Below are 22533 nucleotides of genomic sequence, written 5' to 3'. Positions count from 1 at the left end.
AGGCTACTGCTGTCAAAAGGTGCTTACCCAGTGCCTTCTATTAGTTCAGTGGTTTAATTTACTTTAAAAGTTTGGCAGCAAGCACATACTGCTTAGTATTAATTTTTTTAAATTTAATTTAAATAATTTTAATAGATTTATAGTAAATTTAGGCCTTTATATATTGTCATAGCTTGAAATTTTAATTTTAAATAGGTGTATTTTTAAAAAGGAAAAACTATTGAATTTAAATAAAAAAATCTGATTTATTTTTATTTGTTTTTTAAAAATCATCTGTTTCTGTACACCCTGAGAACAGGTAGGAATTCAGGATAAACCTTTAAACTGAAACAGTATAGTTATAGTTAGTGTGGAAACACTGCACAGATTATATTTAAAACTGTTCCATTTCTCTAATATGGACAAACTTTGAATGAGGCCTCCAGACTTAAGCAACCCCTGAAAAAGTGCTGCCAGGCCTGCCTATAATATCACAGAAATGCTGCTTAAATTATTAAAATATGTGTAAATTGTAGAGGTAGTATTACTCCTTTTATTATATCGTACTAATATTTTATTGCAAGGTCTTCAGAATTTATGCTATGGAAATAGTACTAAATTTTTACCTTATAGAGAAACATAACGGTAAGAAGCAAGATTCAAATGCCAATGTGTATAAGTCAATAAGGCTGAAATGGATTTTCATAATATACATTTGGTTTATGTCCAGGCTGGAGCTGGATACTCATTTAGGATGGTCAGTAGTGTTCTTAGTGCAGGTACTGTACACCAGTGCTTTCTGGCATGCATTATATCTCAGATATTCCATCACAGCTGTTGCTTTTGTACTTGATTCAAGTTAGCAGTAGAACATATTGACAGAGGAAGCTACAGAAATTCTGTGATCTAGGCAAGGAGAAGAGGGTCTTAAATTTGCTTAAATAAAACAAAAAGAAAACTCTTTGTGGGACTCAGGCTACAATGACAGGAGGCCAGTGTCAGAAGCCTGAATAAGTATCTTACTGCCAAACTACAAGAAATGGCTGGTGCCAGTCTGAAAACAGTCCTCCAGTTAGTATATGATGGTTTTGCCTCTTCTCTTCAAGAATTTCCTAAAACCCCTTCTGACGAGTTGAGTCACAGAACCCCCCCCTTGGGACGTGCCAACTGATGTGCTGGGACTACCTCTGAGCCCATTTTCCCTGCCAGCTTGGGACTTTACTACCTTGCCTTGTTTGAGCCAGACACGCTTGTCTGCTGCAAACACAGATCCAAGTCTGAACCACATCCCCCACAAGGTGCTGGCTTAACTGAAAACTGCTTAAGAAGTGCTCCTGTCTCCAACACTCAGATACCCAGCTCCCAATGGGGTCCAAACCCTAAATAAATCCATTTTACCCTGTATAAAGCTTATACAGGGTAAACTCATAAATGGTTCACCCTCTGTAACACTGATAGAGAGAGACGCACAGCTGTTTACCCCTCTCCCCAGGTATTAATACATACTCTGGGTTTATTAATAAGTAAAAAGTGATCTTATTAAATACAAAAAGTAGGATTTAAGTGGTTCCAAGTAATAGACAGAACAAAGTAAATTACCAAACAAAATAAAATAAACCGTGCAAGTCTAAGCCTAATACAGTAGGAAACAATGCAGGTAAATCTCACCCTCAGAGATGTTCCAATAAGTGTCTTTGACAGACTAGCCTTCTTCTAGTCTGGGCCCAGTACTTTCCCCGGTATAGTCCTTGTTCCAGCTCAGGTGGTAGCTAAGGGATTTTTCATGACTGCTGCTTCTTTTGTTCTGTTCCACCCCCTTATATATCTTTTGCACAAGGTGGGAATCCTTTGTCCTTCTCTGGGTTCCCATCCCTCCTTCTAAATGGAAAAGCACCACGTTAGAAGATGTATTCCAGTTCAGGTGACATGGTCACATGTCACTGTAAGACTTAATTACCCACTTGCCAGCACACAGGTATACAGGAAGACTTTCAAGTAAACAGACCCATTACAACCAATTATCCTGGTTAATGGGAACTATCAAGATTCCAAGCCACCATTAATGGCCCACACTGTGCATAATTACAGTAGGACCTCAGAGTTATATTTCATATTCCTCGTTTCAGATACAAGAATGATACGTTCATACAAATAGGATGACCACACTCAGTAGATCATAACCTTTGCAAAGATATGTTACATGGTATATCTAGCATAAAACGTATTTTAGTTAGGTCATTTACACTCATAAGCATATTTCTATAAAGCATTATGGGTTGCAACGTCACACCCCTAGTTCATTAAGCATTCCAGTTACAGGGACTGCTTCCCTTTCTGATTGGAGGCACTTGTTTATATTCTACTGGAGTCCCTTGTGCCTTTGGCCCCTGAGCTCAGGGGAGGATTTATGTCCTTTATTTGATATGTTGATGAATGGAAATACAACACGCATAATTTATGGCACTATATAAATAACAGTCTTCTGTTAACACTTAATATGGAAAGTGCACTTGGAGTTCCATAAATATTTCTATAGCAAAATGTTAGACTGAAAAATATTCAGGTAGCTATTCAGGTTTGTTTTTGAAATGGACTCCTGCAGGTTGTGTGGGGAAAAAAGGAGAACTTTAGAACGATTGCTACGCTGTCCGCGCAACACTGGAAAGAGAGAAAAAGGAGACGGCTCCTGAAGATAGTGAAATGGGGAATGGACTTTTCCTAGGGAAAAGGGGAGTGAAGAAGGTGCTTCCCCTTCATCAGAAAGAAACTGGTGATTGGGGAGGTTTTTGCCTTTATTTGAGGGGTGTGGGAGTATGGTAGCTCATTCTACATGTGCCTCTGTCATTTTGGTAAAGCAACCAAACTTCTGGAAGTCTAACCAGGCCTTTTTGAGGCGTTGATTAAGGTAATCTCATCATAACCTAAAATTCACTCAAATGCACCATACAATCTTTGGCTGTCCTAGTGACTCCCCAGTTCTCATCTTGTTACAACTGACCCTGGATATTTTTTCATTGTTGATGATTATTAATATATGAATCTCAACTGTTTTGTGTTTATATTTAGTCCCTATGTTGTCAAGTACTATGGCAGCTACTTTAAGAACACAGATCTATGGATTGTTATGGAGTATTGTGGAGCTGGCTCTGTCTCGGACATAATTAGATTACGGAATAAAACAGTAAGTTCCCTTTTCTATGTGTATTTTTTGTACTGTTTTATTATAACTCTTAGTCTTAAGTAATCTGACTAAGAGAAAAGATTTGCCTGGAAGCTTTGTCTAACTCTAGGGGAATTTTTGAAGAGGGCTCAATCCTAAAGGCAAGTCTGCACTGCACACTCTCACAAAAAAAAAAGAAAAAAAAAAGTGTGTTCGTAACTTGGGTTAGCAAATCTGAGTTCGCTAACTTGAGTTAAAATAGCAGTGAAGACATGGCAAGTTGGCTTTTAACTCATATTAGCAGCTTGGATATGGGAGCCCAGGATTGAATTGCTAACCCAAGGTAAAAGCTGAGTTACTGGGTATGCTACACTGCAAAAACAAACAAGCAAAACACCACGTGACAATGGGGTTCAGAGCCTAGGTCAACTGACTTGGGCTTGTGGGGCTAAAAACAGCACTGCAGACATTCCTGTTTAGGCTCGATCTTGGGGTCTGAGACCTGCCCCATTTGCATGGTTTCATAGCCCAAGCTCTAGCCTGAGTGGGAACGTGTACACTGCTATTTTTAGCCCCGTAGTGTGAGTCAGCTGACCCAAGCTTTGAGACTTGCTGCCACAGGTTGTTGTGTGTGTGTGTGTGTTTTTTTTTTTTTGTTTTTTTTTTTATTTTTTATTTTTTATTTTGCAGTGTAGACATAGCCACTGTGTCTTCACTGCTATTTTAACCCTGAATTAACTAACTCAGGTTAGCTAAACTGGGTTGAGAACACTCTTTGCAGTGTAGACATGCCCTTAATATTGGGCACTCTTTATTTCATTGAGGCTAATGGGAATTGAAAGTTGTGATTAGAATCTGTTAATCTACAAAACCTCTCAGGATGGGAGCCCTCAAATATGATATTTATTTCAGCTACACAAATATTGCCTCTTCATCTGCAAGATGGTATTCTAGATCACAAAATTCAGTTTAATTTCACTTGATAATTTTGTGCATCTTGAAAGGACACTCATGGCATAATTTGTAGCTTTAAAATGTACAAATTCTTTTTCTCACTGATAGAACAAAAACTAATACTTTGTTCCTCTTTACTCCTTCACCTCTCACTTGCCATCCTGTAGGTACCTTGTTTAGGAGGTTGAGCTGTTGGTTGGGCTCTGTTTTTTTTTTCTTCCCCCTGTCTTTCCCAAAAATTGTTATTCCAGCATTTATTTTGACATTTGCCTGCATCATATATAACAAAAATATATACATGGGGAGGAGAGGAATTATGATTTTTGACCTATCAAGTACTCACTAGGTGCAGGCTAGCATTATCACCCAACTGCACCCCCCACCCAAATTATTTGTATTTTTCTTTTCCCTTTTATGGAAGCCACTAGGAGTTGTCTCTTTAGAATGACAAATATCATATTACCTAGGTGCCATGTTTAGCTTAAAACTATTTTTTATTATAAAATATGTATGCAACACTTTATTAAAAGTGAAATCCCTTTGATGTTGTTTTTTGTGAATACTTCTAGATCTCAACAATGGCCTATTTATGGTAACAAAGGTTTTTCCCTGAAAAGCATCTGTACTTGGTGTTTTTGCTGAGTTACTGTTAAATAAATGTTGTCCAGACCTCCTGGCCTTTATGACTTGTCCAGTTTGTAAAGGGAGAANTGCATGTAGGGCCATGAATGTAGGGCTGGGGCAGGGGGCTGGGGTGCAGGAGGGAGTGTGGGGTGTGGGAGGGGATGAAGTGTGCAGGAAGGGGCTCAGGGCAAGGGATTGGGGGCAGAGGAGGGGTGTGGGATGTACGAGGAGACTCGGGGTTGGGGTGCAGGTGGGGTATGGGATGCAGCAGGGGGTTGGGGTGCAGGCAGGGTGCGGCGGGGGGCAGGAGCGGTTTGGGGTTTAGCCTGGCGCCACTTACCTGGAGCGGCTTTGGGGTGGCAGCAGCATGCACCGGGGCCGGGGCAGGCTTCCTGCCTGCCTGCCCTAGCCCTGCGCTGCTCCTGGAAGCAGCTGGCACCATGTCCCTGCGGCCCCTGGGGAAGCAGGGCGTGCAAAGGGCTTTGTGAGCTGCCCTCACTTGTGGGTACCTCCGCCGAAGCTCCCATTGGCTGCGGTCATTCAACTAGTCATGGAACTGAATTTCAGCAATGAAGAAAATAGTTTCTCTGCACATGCAGAAGAGGCTACTGCTGTCAAAAGGTGCTTACCCAGTGCCTTCTATTAGTTCAGTGGTTTAATTTACTTTAAAAGTTTGGCAGCAAGCACATACTGCTTAGTATTAATTTTTTTAAATTTAATTTAAATAATTTTAATAGATTTATAGTAAATTTAGGCCTTTATATATTGTCATAGCTTGAAATTTTAATTTTAAATAGGTGTATTTTTAAAAAGGAAAAACTATTGAATTTAAATAAAAAAATCTGATTTATTTTTATTTGTTTTTTAAAAATCATCTGTTTCTGTACACCCTGAGAACAGGTAGGAATTCAGGATAAACCTTTAAACTGAAACAGTATAGTTATAGTTAGTGTGGAAACACTGCACAGATTATATTTAAAACTGTTCCATTTCTCTAATATGGACAAACTTTGAATGAGGCCTCCAGACTTAAGCAACCCCTGAAAAAGTGCTGCCAGGCCTGCCTATAATATCACAGAAATGCTGCTTAAATTATTAAAATATGTGTAAATTGTAGAGGTAGTATTACTCCTTTTATTATATCGTACTAATATTTTATTGCAAGGTCTTCAGAATTTATGCTATGGAAATAGTACTAAATTTTTACCTTATAGAGAAACATAACGGTAAGAAGCAAGATTCAAATGCCAATGTGTATAAGTCAATAAGGCTGAAATGGATTTTCATAATATACATTTGGTTTATGTCCAGGCTGGAGCTGGATACTCATTTAGGATGGTCAGTAGTGTTCTTAGTGCAGGTACTGTACACCAGTGCTTTCTGGCATGCATTATATCTCAGATATTCCATCACAGCTGTTGCTTTTGTACTTGATTCAAGTTAGCAGTAGAACATATTGACAGAGGAAGCTACAGAAATTCTGTGATCTAGGCAAGGAGAAGAGGGTCTTAAATTTGCTTAAATAAAACAAAAAGAAAACTCTTTGTGGGACTCAGGCTACAATGACAGGAGGCCAGTGTCAGAAGCCTGAATAAGTATCTTACTGCCAAACTACAAGAAATGGCTGGTGCCAGTCTGAAAACAGTCCTCCAGTTAGTATATGATGGTTTTGCCTCTTCTCTTCAAGAATTTCCTAAAACCCCTTCTGACGAGTTGAGTCACAGAACCCCCCCCTTGGGACGTGCCAACTGATGTGCTGGGACTACCTCTGAGCCCATTTTCCCTGCCAGCTTGGGACTTTACTACCTTGCCTTGTTTGAGCCAGACACGCTTGTCTGCTGCAAACACAGATCCAAGTCTGAACCACATCCCCCACAAGGTGCTGGCTTAACTGAAAACTGCTTAAGAAGTGCTCCTGTCTCCAACACTCAGATACCCAGCTCCCAATGGGGTCCAAACCCTAAATAAATCCATTTTACCCTGTATAAAGCTTATACAGGGTAAACTCATAAATGGTTCACCCTCTGTAACACTGATAGAGAGAGACGCACAGCTGTTTACCCCTCTCCCCAGGTATTAATACATACTCTGGGTTTATTAATAAGTAAAAAGTGATCTTATTAAATACAAAAAGTAGGATTTAAGTGGTTCCAAGTAATAGACAGAACAAAGTAAATTACCAAACAAAATAAAATAAACCGTGCAAGTCTAAGCCTAATACAGTAGGAAACAATGCAGGTAAATCTCACCCTCAGAGATGTTCCAATAAGTGTCTTTGACAGACTAGCCTTCTTCTAGTCTGGGCCCAGTACTTTCCCCGGTATAGTCCTTGTTCCAGCTCAGGTGGTAGCTAAGGGATTTTTCATGACTGCTGCTTCTTTTGTTCTGTTCCACCCCCTTATATATCTTTTGCACAAGGTGGGAATCCTTTGTCCTTCTCTGGGTTCCCATCCCTCCTTCTAAATGGAAAAGCACCACGTTAGAAGATGTATTCCAGTTCAGGTGACATGGTCACATGTCACTGTAAGACTTAATTACCCACTTGCCAGCACACAGGTATACAGGAAGACTTTCAAGTAAACAGACCCATTACAACCAATTATCCTGGTTAATGGGAACTATCAAGATTCCAAGCCACCATTAATGGCCCACACTGTGCATAATTACAGTAGGACCTCAGAGTTATATTTCATATTCCTCGTTTCAGATACAAGAATGATACGTTCATACAAATAGGATGACCACACTCAGTAGATCATAACCTTTGCAAAGATATGTTACATGGTATATCTAGCATAAAACGTATTTTAGTTAGGTCATTTACACTCATAAGCATATTTCTATAAAGCATTATGGGTTGCAACGTCACACCCCTAGTTCATTAAGCATTCCAGTTACAGGGACTGCTTCCCTTTCTGATTGGAGGCACTTGTTTATATTCTACTGGAGTCCCTTGTGCCTTTGGCCCCTGAGCTCAGGGGAGGATTTATGTCCTTTATTTGATATGTTGATGAATGGAAATACAACACGCATAATTTATGGCACTATATAAATAACAGTCTTCTGTTAACACTTAATATGGAAAGTGCACTTGGAGTTCCATAAATATTTCTATAGCAAAATGTTAGACTGAAAAATATTCAGGTAGCTATTCAGGTTTGTTTTTGAAATGGACTCCTGCAGGTTGTGTGGGGAAAAAAGGAGAACTTTAGAACGATTGCTACGCTGTCCGCGCAACACTGGAAAGAGAGAAAAAGGAGACGGCTCCTGAAGATAGTGAAATGGGGAATGGACTTTTCCTAGGGAAAAGGGGAGTGAAGAAGGTGCTTCCCCTTCATCAGAAAGAAACTGGTGATTGGGGAGGTTTTTGCCTTTATTTGAGGGGTGTGGGAGTATGGTAGCTCATTCTACATGTGCCTCTGTCATTTTGGTAAAGCAACCAAACTTCTGGAAGTCTAACCAGGCCTTTTTGAGGCGTTGATTAAGGTAATCTCATCATAACCTAAAATTCACTCAAATGCACCATACAATCTTTGGCTGTCCTAGTGACTCCCCAGTTCTCATCTTGTTACAACTGACCCTGGATATTTTTTCATTGTTGATGATTATTAATATATGAATCTCAACTGTTTTGTGTTTATATTTAGTCCCTATGTTGTCAAGTACTATGGCAGCTACTTTAAGAACACAGATCTATGGATTGTTATGGAGTATTGTGGAGCTGGCTCTGTCTCGGACATAATTAGATTACGGAATAAAACAGTAAGTTCCCTTTTCTATGTGTATTTTTTGTACTGTTTTATTATAACTCTTAGTCTTAAGTAATCTGACTAAGAGAAAAGATTTGCCTGGAAGCTTTGTCTAACTCTAGGGGAATTTTTGAAGAGGGCTCAATCCTAAAGGCAAGTCTGCACTGCACACTCTCACAAAAAAAAAAGAAAAAAAAAAGTGTGTTCGTAACTTGGGTTAGCAAATCTGAGTTCGCTAACTTGAGTTAAAATAGCAGTGAAGACATGGCAAGTTGGCTTTTAACTCATATTAGCAGCTTGGATATGGGAGCCCAGGATTGAATTGCTAACCCAAGGTAAAAGCTGAGTTACTGGGTATGCTACACTGCAAAAACAAACAAGCAAAACACCACGTGACAATGGGGTTCAGAGCCTAGGTCAACTGACTTGGGCTTGTGGGGCTAAAAACAGCACTGCAGACATTCCTGTTTAGGCTCGATCTTGGGGTCTGAGACCTGCCCCATTTGCATGGTTTCATAGCCCAAGCTCTAGCCTGAGTGGGAACGTGTACACTGCTATTTTTAGCCCCGTAGTGTGAGTCAGCTGACCCAAGCTTTGAGACTTGCTGCCACAGGTTGTTGTGTGTGTGTGTGTGTTTTTTTTTTTTTTTTTTTTTTTTTTTTTTTAAGGGGTCTATTCTCTTACATCATTGTAATTTGAAAGATGAATAAGTTTCTTTCTATTTCATGACTACTAAATGGAACAGAAGGAGTTCTCTAATTTGCTTCAATAGCCTAATTTTAAAATATGCCCTTAAAAGTATAATCTTCTTCCCCTCTCCCTATGCCCTTACCAGCAAATCATTTCAGGCTGTTTGAAAGAGATTTAATAAACCTACAGGTAGTTATGATGTATTTAGTTAATCACATTTCCACTAAAATCAGTTTTAACTGTTTATTATATAACTCTAAATGAAAAAGCTATTTACAGTAGTACCTAAGGCAAGTTGTGTGTCCCATTAATGCTTGCCATGATTTATAAGAATGAAACTACCTTATTTTAATGTGTAATGATGGAGGAACAACACGACAACTTATACTGTTGATTCTCTGGAACAGTAACATGATTGCTGTTTTTATTACGTGATGAAAAACTTCTGACTACATATTACTGGAATAAGGCTGGCTAAATACTTCAATGCTTTGTGGTTCACCTAAAATAAAGTTTGTTTGTGGAAACAATAAGTTGGAAAACTATTTTACTGCCTTTGTTTTCCACAAGAAGTAAACCACTTCACTTAAAGAAGGGAGACAAGAGTTAATTCTTAGTTTGACAGATTGTGTATTAACTGCCCACTGCCCTTCACAGTTCTTTGCAGTACTATTGTAGCTGTGTTGGTCCCAGGATATTAGAGAGGCAGGGTTGATGAGGTAATATCTTTTATTGGACAAACTTTTGTTGGTAAAGGAGACAAGTTTATCAGCTTACACAGAACTTTTCTTCAGGTCTGGGAAAAGCACTCAGGCTCTTGCAGCTAAATAAAAGGTGGAATGTATTGTTTAGCATAGGTAGTTAACACCTATTGTAAAAGACACTGTAAAGTCAAAAGCTTGTCTTTTTCATGAACAGAAGTTGGTCCAATAATAGATATTACCTCACCTATTTTCTCATTCATAGTTATGTATTTTAGAATTTTCCTAGATCATCACCATAGTGTAAACAAATACAGTGGTTGCTTCAGGAAAAAACATTCTTAATTTAGCAGTTATAGGTGGAAAATAGATAAGGTTTAACTGTGTCTGTAGCTGATTATCCTGTCCTCCCAAAAAACAACCAACCGACCTGTGGACAAGATAATGGAGGATGGTGCTGTGATTTTTTTTTTTTTTTTTTTTTTTTTAATTCTTATTCAAAAATAGGTGAGGAAAGAGATGGAATTTTTTTCATATTTGTTTAAAAATAAAAAATCTCAAGGCACTCATTCTTTGCCCTCGGTGCCTGTTTGTAAACTTAAAAATGTACCATATAATATACATACATCTCCACCAAATCCTTTCAACCCTTGGCCCACCACTCTGTGAAAAGACTGAGCAGAAAGATTTGGGCTTTGCAGCATGTCAAGAAGGTTACAAATGGTGGCTCAGCCCTGTTTGACCCAAAGTATGGGAAACAAATTCCAAAATTGAGTACCCTTCAGACCCTTGTTAGCCAGTCCCCTTTCATATCAAGGGGGTTCCAGCTCAAAAGAGAGGCAGCCTCTCAGCTAATGAAGTCCCAAAACATTTATTGCTTAATAGGGTAAGCCAACTCCTGGAATCGCTCCCAGAAGTTTATTGGAAGCTTGTATATATCCAGGAGCAATAGTGTAATATGCTCTCAATATGCAACTTTATTTAAGAGGGCCATAATAGTCTCCACTAGCTTCACATTTTGAATGGTCCCAAGGTGTGACCCTATGTATTATTCTGAGCTGACAAAGGTATGGCTAGCTTTATCAAGGCTCACATCAGAGGGAAAAGGGCACTCTTTTCCATAGGTGCTGATGAAGGGGAAAGTGCACATGATCACAACCATCATTTGATGATCCAAGATGTAATAAAGCACTCAGGTTGCACACCTCTGTTACTCTCCCTCCATTACAGGTGCCATTGTAAGTTTTAACTGTTTTCACCAGGCCGACAACATTATAACTTTCCTGTCTGGATTAATTTGTAACCAGCTAGTTCTCATCCAGACCTATAGTTAATGTAAACACTGGGTAACTTTTTTTCCATTGTTCTATCAGATCAAACATGATGGAGATGGGAGTTGTCATACTGAATACACTGCAGCCTATGGGCTTGTCTACACTATCATGCAAGGTCAATCTAAGATATGCAACTTCAGCTACGCGAATAGAGTGGCTGAAGTCGACGTACTTAAATCTACTTACCGCAGTGTGGTAAGTCGACAGCTGTTGCTCTCCCATTGACTCCACTTGCGCTTCTCTTTCTGGTGGAGTACCAGAGTTGACAGGAAAGCGCTCAGCGGTCGATTTATGGCATCTATACTAGATGCCATAAATCGACCCCTGCTGGATTGATTGCTGCCCATTGATCTGGTGGGTAGTGTAGACAAGCCCTAAGTCTCCTCACTAATTGTACCAGCATCCTCAAACAGAAATAATGGTGGTACCACTAACCCCCTGTGGTATCCTGCAGGAAAGAATCCTTTGGGCAAAGGAATCCACAGCCAATGGCTTGTTTTTTTTCCAGAAAGCTAAGAGTGACTCCTTCAACCAACTGCTATAGTTCACAAGCAAAGGAATAATATCAAAGCTGCTGACCAATCTAAAAGGATCTGCACAGAGTCTCTCTTTTTCCGTTACTTGGAGATCATCCACTAGTATAACTGGTGCAATTTCTATCTCATATCCAAGCCTGTAAACCTATAACTGGGTTCAAGGAAACCAGAGGACTGAAAAAATCAAAACAAACAAAAAGCTCCACCCACATTAATTTTTCCACCTCAGCCTTTTCATGAACTTCCCCCCAAATGAAGACTATATAGATGGTTAGCATCAAAATTGGCTTCTTGAGCACTGGCTTCACAGTAGCTGTAAGAGCTACTTGCACTCTGTCCTTTCATAGGGAAATGTTGACAGCCTTAATCAAGGCAGAACCAATCATTTTCTTTACTGACCTTCACTAGCCTGGACGGTCATGGATCCACCTTACAGGTTGTAGCACAAAGTTACTTCAGTACTTCTTTAACTTCAGTGAGCAATACTGGCTGAAATTCAGAAGACTAATTCATTGCTCCCTCAAGACAGTGTTCCATTTCTACAGAAGTAAACAGTTTATTCTAAATTCAAGCAATTTTTATTTGCCAAGTAATATGAAAATTTTGAGGGGAAGAACTCAACTCTGTAACTGTGATTAGACAGCTAGGCTTGACCAAGCTATTGGCCACTAAGGGTGGTATTTTTCTGTATTAGAGTTCCTTTTGGTAGGGGGGAAAAAACTATGTAACTGGTTGCAGTCTGCATGAGATTTCTGTCACTGTTCTGGCTATCTCTTCTCTCACTTGAATGGAGCCTGTGACTGCCTGGGACAGTCCAATAATTATAGTGGGAGCTGCAAAATTCTTAGCCAATCCACAGGTAACGTCCCCTACACTGAAATCCTCAGGCACTGACATTTTGGCTCTTCCAGGTTTGATCCTGTGGGCCAGAATCACTTTAAATGCTGACAAACCTGTAGTGTGTGTGTGTGTGTGGGGGGGGGAGCGGGGGGGGGGGACCCTAAGAAAGAATGCAGGTCATTGGGAGCTTTCTTCAAATAAGATATTCAGTATGTGGCCCTTGGTTAGAAGCTGAGAAACCTGTTTTCCCCTGTATGATGGCCTTATTTTCTGACTTCAAAATGTTAATTTTGTAAGAGTGTGAAAACTTTTTATAGTTGCAAGGCTAATGTTGTTGGTAAAATTGCATATGGTGGAGTACCTAGGTACTAATTTGGCCAATGTCTCTGTAGTATCTAAGTGCTTATTGATGTGCTGTTTAAACTAAAATTTTGTTTAATTATATGTATGACTAATAGCAAAGGTATTCTGTGGCATTTCCCAAATATCAGTGTAGTCCTCAAGCACTCATTCAAAATATATTTAATATTATGCAATAGAATCACCTTTTTCTTAGTACTAGGTACTTAATTACTACAGAGCTGTCCTTCACTAGGCATGTAAGCAGTTACTGTCAACTCCAAATTTGTCCCAAAGTTTAAATTTACTTAGAAACAAGCTTTTAGAAAACAAGACAAAAAAATATTTCCAGGTACAGAAAGATTTAGGCCAATATCTATCTGTTTTCCCCAAATGTAATCAATTTTCAAACAAATATACTTTTCAGCACTTACAATCCAAACAGTACAGTCCTGACAATCCAAAACAAAATTGACTTAACTGATTTTCTTCATCCAAGCTCAGAGAAATCACTGTTAACATATTGTTTACTTTGCGTGCATAAGTAAACTAAATCTTTAAAAAATTGCTTTTGCTAATCTAAGGTAGTTATTGATAACATAGGTCAAGATATTTTACAATATAAGGATGCTATTCCTGAAAGGCTTATTGGTCACATAAATAAACTCATTGAAGTCTCTAGGACTAATCTTGTAAATAAGAATTATTCATTAATAAGGTTTATAAGACTTGGCCCTACAATTTTTAGAAAAATTTAAAATTTATATATTGATGATATCATCCCCTAAACTCAATCACGTTGTCTTTAAGAAGCCAGTGGTGGATGGTGCAAAGACACAGTGATGCTTAATTGGGCCCTATGGTGACTAAGGAAGTACAGGTCTGGGAAGATGGGCCTTAGCTGACTCTTTGAATTACTCCCTCCCAGTGTGTTGTTTACTTCTCCACTCCCCTTTAAATCACCTTGTTCATAGTGAAACAAATCTATTTCTTCACTCTCCTCTTCCTCCCCCCGTTATGCATGCCTAGTTCAGATTAGTTTCTTACTTCACAATTACTCAGAACTAGAGCCCTGCAGTGGGACGGGGATTCCGCGGGTTCCACAGAACCTGCTACCATAGTAGGGGCAGGTAAATGTACTTTTTTGCGAGTGGGATTAAATGGGCAAAAAATACAGTCTGCTGTAATTTGTGGGAAAACACTAAAACTCTCTTCAGTTTGTCATGAATAGAATTTTAGCAATGTAAAGCAAGTTTTTCTTTCTTTCTTTTTATTAAATAAAGGTTTTAATACTTAAATGAGGGCTAGAAAGAGGTTTGATATCTATTACAACAGGAGTTAAAGTATTTCTTTACATGGGTTAAGCAAGATTTGTTTTATCATTTTAGTGGTAAAAATTGTGCCTGAATTCTATATACACACACACACACACACNACACACACACACACACACACACACACACACACCCCCCAATTTTTTTTTTAGCCGCATGGGAGAATTCTCTCTTGTGGAATTTACGGGATCTAAGGTTTTTGCAGATGTGAGCGGGATAAAAAAATGCAAGAAACAATGTGGGAGCAAGTGAGACTGGGTATTGTGTGGTGGGATGGGACAGGAGTGGGATTAAAAAAAACAAACCCTCGCAGGACTGTACTCAGAACCATTGGCCTTTTAACATTGGTTGTCTTCCATCCCCCATAGTTAATAGAAAAAAGCATTTGAATAGTTCAAAATGTACATGCACACACAAAAGAATTTCATGGATTAGACAAACACGGTAAGTAGCGGTTTGGAGAAATAGTCATATTTTGCTCCTAATAAATATAATGATAACCCTTAATTCATTTAGCAATGTCATTCTTATGTATTAAAAAATTTAAGCTTACTGTGAACAAATTTCTATAATTTTATGTGCAAAAATCGTTAGGGTTTTAAACGTGAACATTTTAAATTATGTAGCTCTCAGGATAATTATGTAGCTCTCAGGATAAATATAGCTGTTTCTGATAGAGCAGTTTTGGCTTTTCAAATGCAGAATTGCAGTGTTGAGGGAGGCAGAATTATGATATTCCTCCTACCCCCACCAATAATCTCAATTGTATGGAGCTAAGAGTGTAACTGTAGCTATCACTATAATTTAAAGTTCCCAAATAGCTTCATTGCACACATGGTCTGAATTTTGTTACCAGAAATTCTTTTTAAGGGTATACTTGCTGATGGAACTTATTTTTCTAGTTTTTCTAAGGTGAACTTGATACTTATGTATAGAATAATTGTCTGAGGTTTTGTTTTAATGTTTTATTCCATTAATGTGACCTAGATTTTGAGTTTACCTTCACTTGTAATAAATCTAGGAATCAGTTCAGATGCTTCCTGGTGCTGGAGCAGAGTGTTCTGAAAGTGTCTAATGATGGAAAACCAACTTTGACCTAAGGAGGAGACCTATTCAAATTTCTTTGAACCAGAAATTAGTTTGACGTGGTATATTAAAAACTAGGGTAAGTGTTTTCAAATGGTTCCCTAACAAGAACCAGTTGGCACTACCCTGCTGTACAACAGCCCTTTCAGAATGTATTAATATATTACATATTAAAAACTTTGTTAAAAGAACATTATTAAGGTTGCAAATTCAAGCACTCAAGAGTTAGGAAATATCAGAATTAAAGTTGCCTGTTCACCTCTGTTACTATGCATTACATTGCAGTCTTTAATTACATGATCACATACTATTTTTTCCATGGGATGCATGCCTCATTCAGTACCAGGATGGACCTGCTGTGAGGATAAATCAGGGTTGTGTAGTGAAGTAGACTGTTGTCTGTAGTATGCTGATCATTTGTTGCTGAAGTTGGAAGATAAGGGTTTGCAGAAACAGAAAAGATTGTCATATGGTTGAGGCAGTTGAATGTTGTCCTGGAGAATTGGATTCTGTGCTTGCCTGTGATGCAAGTCAAGTCACTTAAACCAAATTTTTCACAGGGGGTCATTAGCTGTGAGTTTCTTGTTTTCTGGACCCCTGACTTGAGACCCTGAGGACTGATTTGTGGAAGTGCTGAGGACTCGCAGCTGCCACCAAAGTTAGCGGGGGCTATCCTTTGAACTATAACGTGCATATGATGCTAACTACTATGAAATATCAGTTCATAGGTGTCTATAACTAGGCACCTAAAATTACTGGATACTTTTGATTTTAATCTCTCTGCTTCAGTTTGCCATCTGTAAAATGAGAATAATAATACAACTCCCTCATCTCACAGAGATGTTGTTGTTAAAATAAGTTCATTAATATTTGCAATATTCAGGTACTATAGTGATTGTCGTAGAAAAGCCCCTGAGGAAATGAATAATTCTGCCTTCAAAATAGGATTCGAATACTGTGTAGCAAATAAGGCCTTGGGCCACACACTGAATAATGAGGAGAAAACAAAATATTGAATAGCTGCTCATTAAGTGAGCACTGTCCGTTCTGTGCACTGAATGAGGCAGAGATCCTGTGTGGAAAAATCATAAAACTTATAAAATTAGAGACAGTATACATATACACAAGGAAGCTGAATTTTGATTGTATAGACATCCTTAATTCTGGCATGTCCTAACTTTTGAAAGCTTCACTTTGCAACCTTAACATGTTTTTAATATATTTTGCTTTTTGTGTTTAAAAATGTCCTAGGTTTTAAAAATAACAAACTGAAAATACAGAAATTCCATCATGCTGCATCATATTGACATCCATATGGGTCATCGGTTTGGCTGAAACCTTTAGTTCTACCATACAGACCTCTGCCTCTTGAGCTAATAGAGTAACTAATAGCAATAGTAAGTTTGTTATCATCAATGTGAACCAACATTGGAGGAGGATGAGACACACTTTGCTAGTGGATTTTGTAGGTATTTGATGATGAGAGAGGAAAGGTGAGACTCGGGAATCTTGATTTCCATTCCAAGCTCTGAAGGGGAATTTTGCCCTAATGGTCACAGAGTCTTCTGTTTGTTCCACCAAGGACTGAGTGTTTCTGCCCCTTTTGCTTCAACCTGTCCCTGTCCCATTCTTCTTGCCTATCCAGTCCTAGTCTTCACTCCTCAGGATTCTCATCCCAGTCTCCTTATCCAGTCAGTCCTCATCTCTCCCTCTTGGCTGACTGTCCAAGTCCCAGTTTCCTTCCTGGATCCCCTATCTCTCCCAATTCTTCCCTTCTCTTCTAGTCCTACACTAACCAGACATACAAGCATAAAGTTTGTTTTTATTAAAAATGCTTTTTTGTATTTAGAGTTAATGAAAGGTCACAGTGCTGGCAAATACAGTTTTTATCTGCAGGCTGAGAAGCTCAGACATACTGCCCCATCAGCTTATCTCAACCCTGGTCTGGGTAGGATTTCCACTGGGGCTTTGCTGTCACTACACAATTTTATTGTTAAAATATTACTGTGAAGAGTGGAATTAACTGTCCTGATGCTGACCACATCTTTGTGTGTACAAGGACAAACCATGTGCATTATTGTGTCACGTAATCATAGTTAAATGGTATGTTTAAGTCTCAGACCTCCCCTGTGGCTTAACCATGACAGTGCTGAACAGGACTTATCCTTTTCTACATTAACTGCAAAGTTATGGTTAGCCTCTGCTTAGCTAATTTGATCCTTCACAGTTGTGGTCTACAGTGATCAAACTTGGTAGTGAAGACAAGCCCTAGGAATAGCAGAGGGAGTCTAGTCTCCATGTTCCATTCCGTTCTTGGCCTCTCCATGCAAAGCTCTTGTGTGCCAAGTGCTATGGTGAATTTGTGATGTGAGAGCTGGAAATGACCTCCACCAAACTAATTTCATATAGGGGCCAGTAGGTATATATTAGCTGGAGACAGCTTTCGCTCTCCACTGAGCTGGGCTGGATTCAAACTGTTGAACTACAGGTGGAAAGCTCTGTAGCTCATTAGCACTGTTCTAAGTATTCTATTCCCTAAAATGTGCTAACTTGAGGGAGTCTGATTTTATGTTTGTAAATACAATAACATTCAAAATACCTTATGATTTGAAAAGTCTAATACTCAAATGCCAGAATTAAATGCTCATGCAGCCTTTATATGCACAAGGGAGTAGAACTATCTTTAGTTATGTGCTCATTGCTGTTTATTTTCCACATGATCATGCATCATTTACTGCTCATGGTGAATGGTGCTCTGGGAATGAGGCAGCTATGTAATGTCTTTCTATCTGCATCACTCAATTCATGATCCTATGCCTAATTTACGACCTATACATGTGTTAGTATTAATAAATAATAATAATTACTTAATCATTTCCTCATGGTTTTCTTTATTGCTCTCATCACCATATTATCAGAGTGCCTTATGATTATCTACACAACACTCCTGTGAAGTAGGGAATTATTATCTTCCATTTACAGATAGAGAACTAAAGTATAGGAAGATGTAGGCCAAATTTTTCACAAGTGTATATTGATTTTGAATATTGATTGGGTGCTCAACTGGAGACAAGTAGGGCCTGATTTTTTTTTTTTTATAGGTGTTGTCTTCATTTACAGTTGTGAGTGTTCAGAACTTCTGAAAAATCAAGCCCTGTGTGTTTCAAGCTGCTCACGTAGAAAACGAAGCACCTGCAAGTAATGACTGCTTCTGAAAAGTCTGGTCTGAGGGAAGTTTGTGGCAAAGCTAGGGCTAGAATCCCATTCTCACTGGTTTCAATCTAGTGCTATAACCACAACAACGCTAATTCTCTTCCTGTAGCTCCTTGCCTCATGTGTTACATGCATTACAACTTTCACAGTGAAAATGACAGGGGTCTTGCCAACAACGGCATTTTAGCCATGTACCCCTGCCTCATTCACTATCCTTCCTGCCTACTGAATGAGGTAGGGGGTCCTGTGGGAGAAAAATAGTATTTGACTTTGGTGAGTCTTTGTAATAATGAATATGCACAGGAAGTGGAATTAAGGGTGCATGGACGTCCATTCCTAACCAGCCAAGCATATCTTCAGGGTCTATTCTCCTAATAGATATGTTACACCTGAACTTAGTGCACATTTGTCTGATCCACCAGAATATTTAGTTTTACCAGAGCTGGCTGGCGTAATAGTTGCCATTGGTCTGTATGATGGCTGTAGAGTTGGCCCACTTTACGCTTTCTGAGTTATTTTATATTAATGCTAAAGGGTTCAAAATTGCTTCACAGCTGCCTCAGGAATGGCAGATGGTACCCAAGTGGACAAGAAGTACACAGCACACTGTACACAAGGATGGGGAAAGGAAAATGGTGACCAAAGATACCAGGCAAATGATTGTACCTCAGGATCATTAGTGTCTACACAGAGAAACCAGCTCAGTTTTTTAACTTTCAACTGGAAGATTCCTACACAGAGGGGGTACAGTCTTAGCTGATTAATTTACTTACCTAGCTGGAAACAATTAAAAACAGAGCTATCTTTTAACTTTTGTTTCTGTGTGGAGATTTTTTATCTTGGACCTGAAGATTAGAAAATGAAGCCACTTCTTCTAGTTTGACAACAGAGATGGAACAATGAGATTTAATGTAAACAACAGTGAAAACTTCCATGATAAAGATTTGCTTATTTCATTTTACGTATCACCCTTAAAGTTAATAGTTTATATTTTCCCCTAAGATTTCATGTTCGTTTTTCTGTTACTAATTTAATTTATACTTGGGTCATGAGGATTCAGATATTTTCCTATGGCTAATAATTTTGGAAGATTGGAGGAAAGAAGCATATTGTAAAATAAACACAGAAGCACAAATACTGTTGTTTTATATTCTGTTCAGATTTTGTTTTCCTCAGCTATACTACTGGTTCATTCATACTCTTTTCCTTTCCCTGATCTCAAATGTTTCTAAAATGAGTGCTGGCTGGTTGGAGAGCTCCTTTTTGCCCGCTTGCTCTTGGGTTAAAAAACAAAGTAAATCAGTTTTACTTTATAGGAAGAATTTGACTAACTCTTGTTCCCTTTGTTGCATGCTGTGGCTCTTTAACCAGTGGCAATAATTATATGCCAACATAAAAATATCAAAAATAATGCATAGGAATATACAGGACAGTACTTTATGCAGGCAACAGCTTATTTACTCTGAAAAGCCAAACTACAGATTGGGCTTTCCGACACCCTTTACAGCCTGGCTCTCTCTGTGTGTGTGTGGGGCTTTGGAACTGATCTCCCCACAAGGGCATACTCTCAGTAGTGTAAGGTTGGTGGCTTCCCTCATAGCCCCTGGCATGGAACGGACTGGTGTAGGAGAGGGAGGAGGCATGATTGGAGCATATTATGCACCAACTTTTCTGGTCTGCTAGATGGCTGTGTGGGGAGCTGTTGCATAATGGCTTATCTGTGTGATGTGGTAATGCAGACTGATGGCAAGGTGATTTATAAAGCACATTAGTGTGTTGTGTATTAACTAGGGCTGTCAATTAATCACAGTTAACTCATGCGATTAACTCAAAAAAATTACAGGAGATAATGCTACCCACTTCTTATTTACAGTGTCTCCAGAAAGGGAGAACAGGCATTCGCATGGGACTTTTGTAGCCGTCATTGCAAGGTATCTACCTGACAGATATGCCAAATATTTGTATGCCCCTTCATCCTTTGGTCATCATTCTAGAGGACATGCTTCCATGCTAATGATGCTTGTTTAAAAAAAAAAGCGTTGATTAAATTTGTGGCTGAACTCCTTGGGAGAGAATTGTATGTCTCCTGTTCTATTTTACATGCATTCTGCCATATATTGCACGTTATAGTAGTCTTGGATGATGACTCAGCACATGTTCATTTTAAGAACACTTTCGCTGCAGATTTGACAAAACACAAAGAATATACCAATGTGAGACTTCTAAAGATTGCTACAGCACTCAACCCAAGGTTTAAGAATCTGTAGTGCCTTCCAAAATCTGAGAGAGAAGAGGTGTGGACAAGGCCACATGCCCTAGGCGAAACTTCCACCATGCGCCCTTCCCCCCCCACCCCAGTGCCCCCCTGCGGAAGCTCCCCCCCCACGCCCTGAGGCGTCCCCCCCCTCCGCCCTGAGGCTCACCCCTGCTCCGCGCATAAGCACGAGCACCCCATGCCGTCGCTGCTTCACTTCTGCCTCCCAGGTTTGCGGCACCAATCAGCTTAGGCACCACAAGCCTGGGAGGCGGGAGAAATGAAACAGCTCACCCCTGCCCCACCTGCTCCCCGAGCATGCTGTGGCTGCTTCGCTTCTGCCTCCAAGGCTTGCGGCGCCAATCAGCTTAGGCACCGCAAACCTGGGAAGCGGGAGAAGTGACTCAGCCGCGGCGTGCTTGGGGAGGAGGTGGGGCAGGGGTGAGCTGGGGTGGGGAGTTCCCCTGCGTGCTGCGCTCTCCCCTTACTTGCTGCTGGCGGCCCTCCCCGCACTCCTCTGCCCCAGCTCCCTCCGCCTAAATGTCAAAGAAAATGGCTGCTGAAGAAAATGGCACCCCCCAAATCCTAGCAGCCTAGGCGACTGCCTAGGTCGCCTAAATGGTTGCACTGGCCCTGGGTGTGGAGCATGGTTTCAGAAGTCTTAAAAGAGCAACAGTCCGATGCGGAAACTACAGAATCCGAACCACCAAAAAAAATCATCCTTCTGCTGGTGGCATTTGACTCGGATGATGAAAATGAACATGTGTCAGTCTGCACTGCTTTGGATTGTTATTGAGCAGAACCCATCATCAGCATGGATGCATGTACTCTGGAATGGTGGTTGAAGAATGATGGGACATATGAATCTTTAGTTCATCTGGCATGTAAATATCTTGAAATGCATGGCACTGTTGTAGCTAATGAACACCTGTTCTCACTTTCAGGTGATAATTGTGAACAAGAAGTGGGCAGTATTATCTCCTGCAAATGTAAACAAACTTCTTAGTCTGAGCAATTGGCTGAGCAAGAAATAGGACTGAGTGAACTTGAAGGCTCTAAAGTTTTACATAGTTTTATTTTTCAGTGCAGTTATTTTTTGTACATAATTCTACATTTGTAAGTTCAACTTTCATGAAAAAGAGATTGCAGTACAGTACTTGTATTAGGTGAATTGAAATACTATTTCTTTTGTTTTTTATAGTGCAAATATTTGTAATTAAAAAATAAAGTGAGCCCTGTATGCTTTGTATTGTGTTATAATAATATATTGAAAATGTGGAAAACATCCAAAAATATTTAAATAAATGGTATTCTATTATTATTTAACAGTGTGATTAATTGCAATTAATTTTTTTAATTGCTTGACAGCTCTAATATTAACTGGTCTGGTAGACCTTGTTGGTGCCCACTAAAGGTTCCCTAGGGTGCTTCAATATATTACTGTTTCAAACAGCCAAGTTATAACTTACCAAAAAGCAGAAGGCCATAGAATATAATATACTTGCTTTGAAAATATGAATTATGTATTTGTTATAGGACTGAAAATGCTCGGTGTAGAACAAGATGAAAGCAATCTCTGTTCCAAAGAGCTTGCAATATAAAGTCCTGATCCTGCATTTTTTCTGCATAGGTAGACCCATACGCCTGCATTGAGTTCTACTGAAATCAATGGGATTTCAGATGGAACTGACTTCAGATTCATGGCCTATAAGAAAGGCCTAGAGAAGATCGGATGAATTT

The 22533-nt window shown here is 39.4% G+C and overlaps 1 protein-coding gene across 2 annotated transcripts in view; it reads left to right on the top strand.

Moving 5' to 3' along the window:
- Positions 1–22533, top strand: part of STK3 (serine/threonine kinase 3) — a 284230-nt gene that overhangs the window by 24927 nt on the left and 236770 nt on the right. Inside the window, exon 4 of one of the 2 annotated variants that reach the window (XM_075063134.1) lies at positions 3046–3160. In XM_075063134.1, the coding sequence (XP_074919235.1) occupies positions 3046–3160 (115 nt within the window). Of the gene's footprint in view, positions 1–3045; positions 3161–7788; positions 8480–22533 lie in introns of those variants that run through there. The other variant, XM_075063135.1, reaches the window with a different exon arrangement.

The sequence above is a fragment of the Chelonoidis abingdonii genome, chromosome 2 (assembly GCF_003597395.2).
Source record: "Chelonoidis abingdonii isolate Lonesome George chromosome 2, CheloAbing_2.0, whole genome shotgun sequence".
Taxonomy (NCBI): domain Eukaryota; kingdom Metazoa; phylum Chordata; order Testudines; family Testudinidae; genus Chelonoidis; species Chelonoidis abingdonii.
This window is presented reverse-complemented; position numbering and strand designations above follow the sequence as displayed.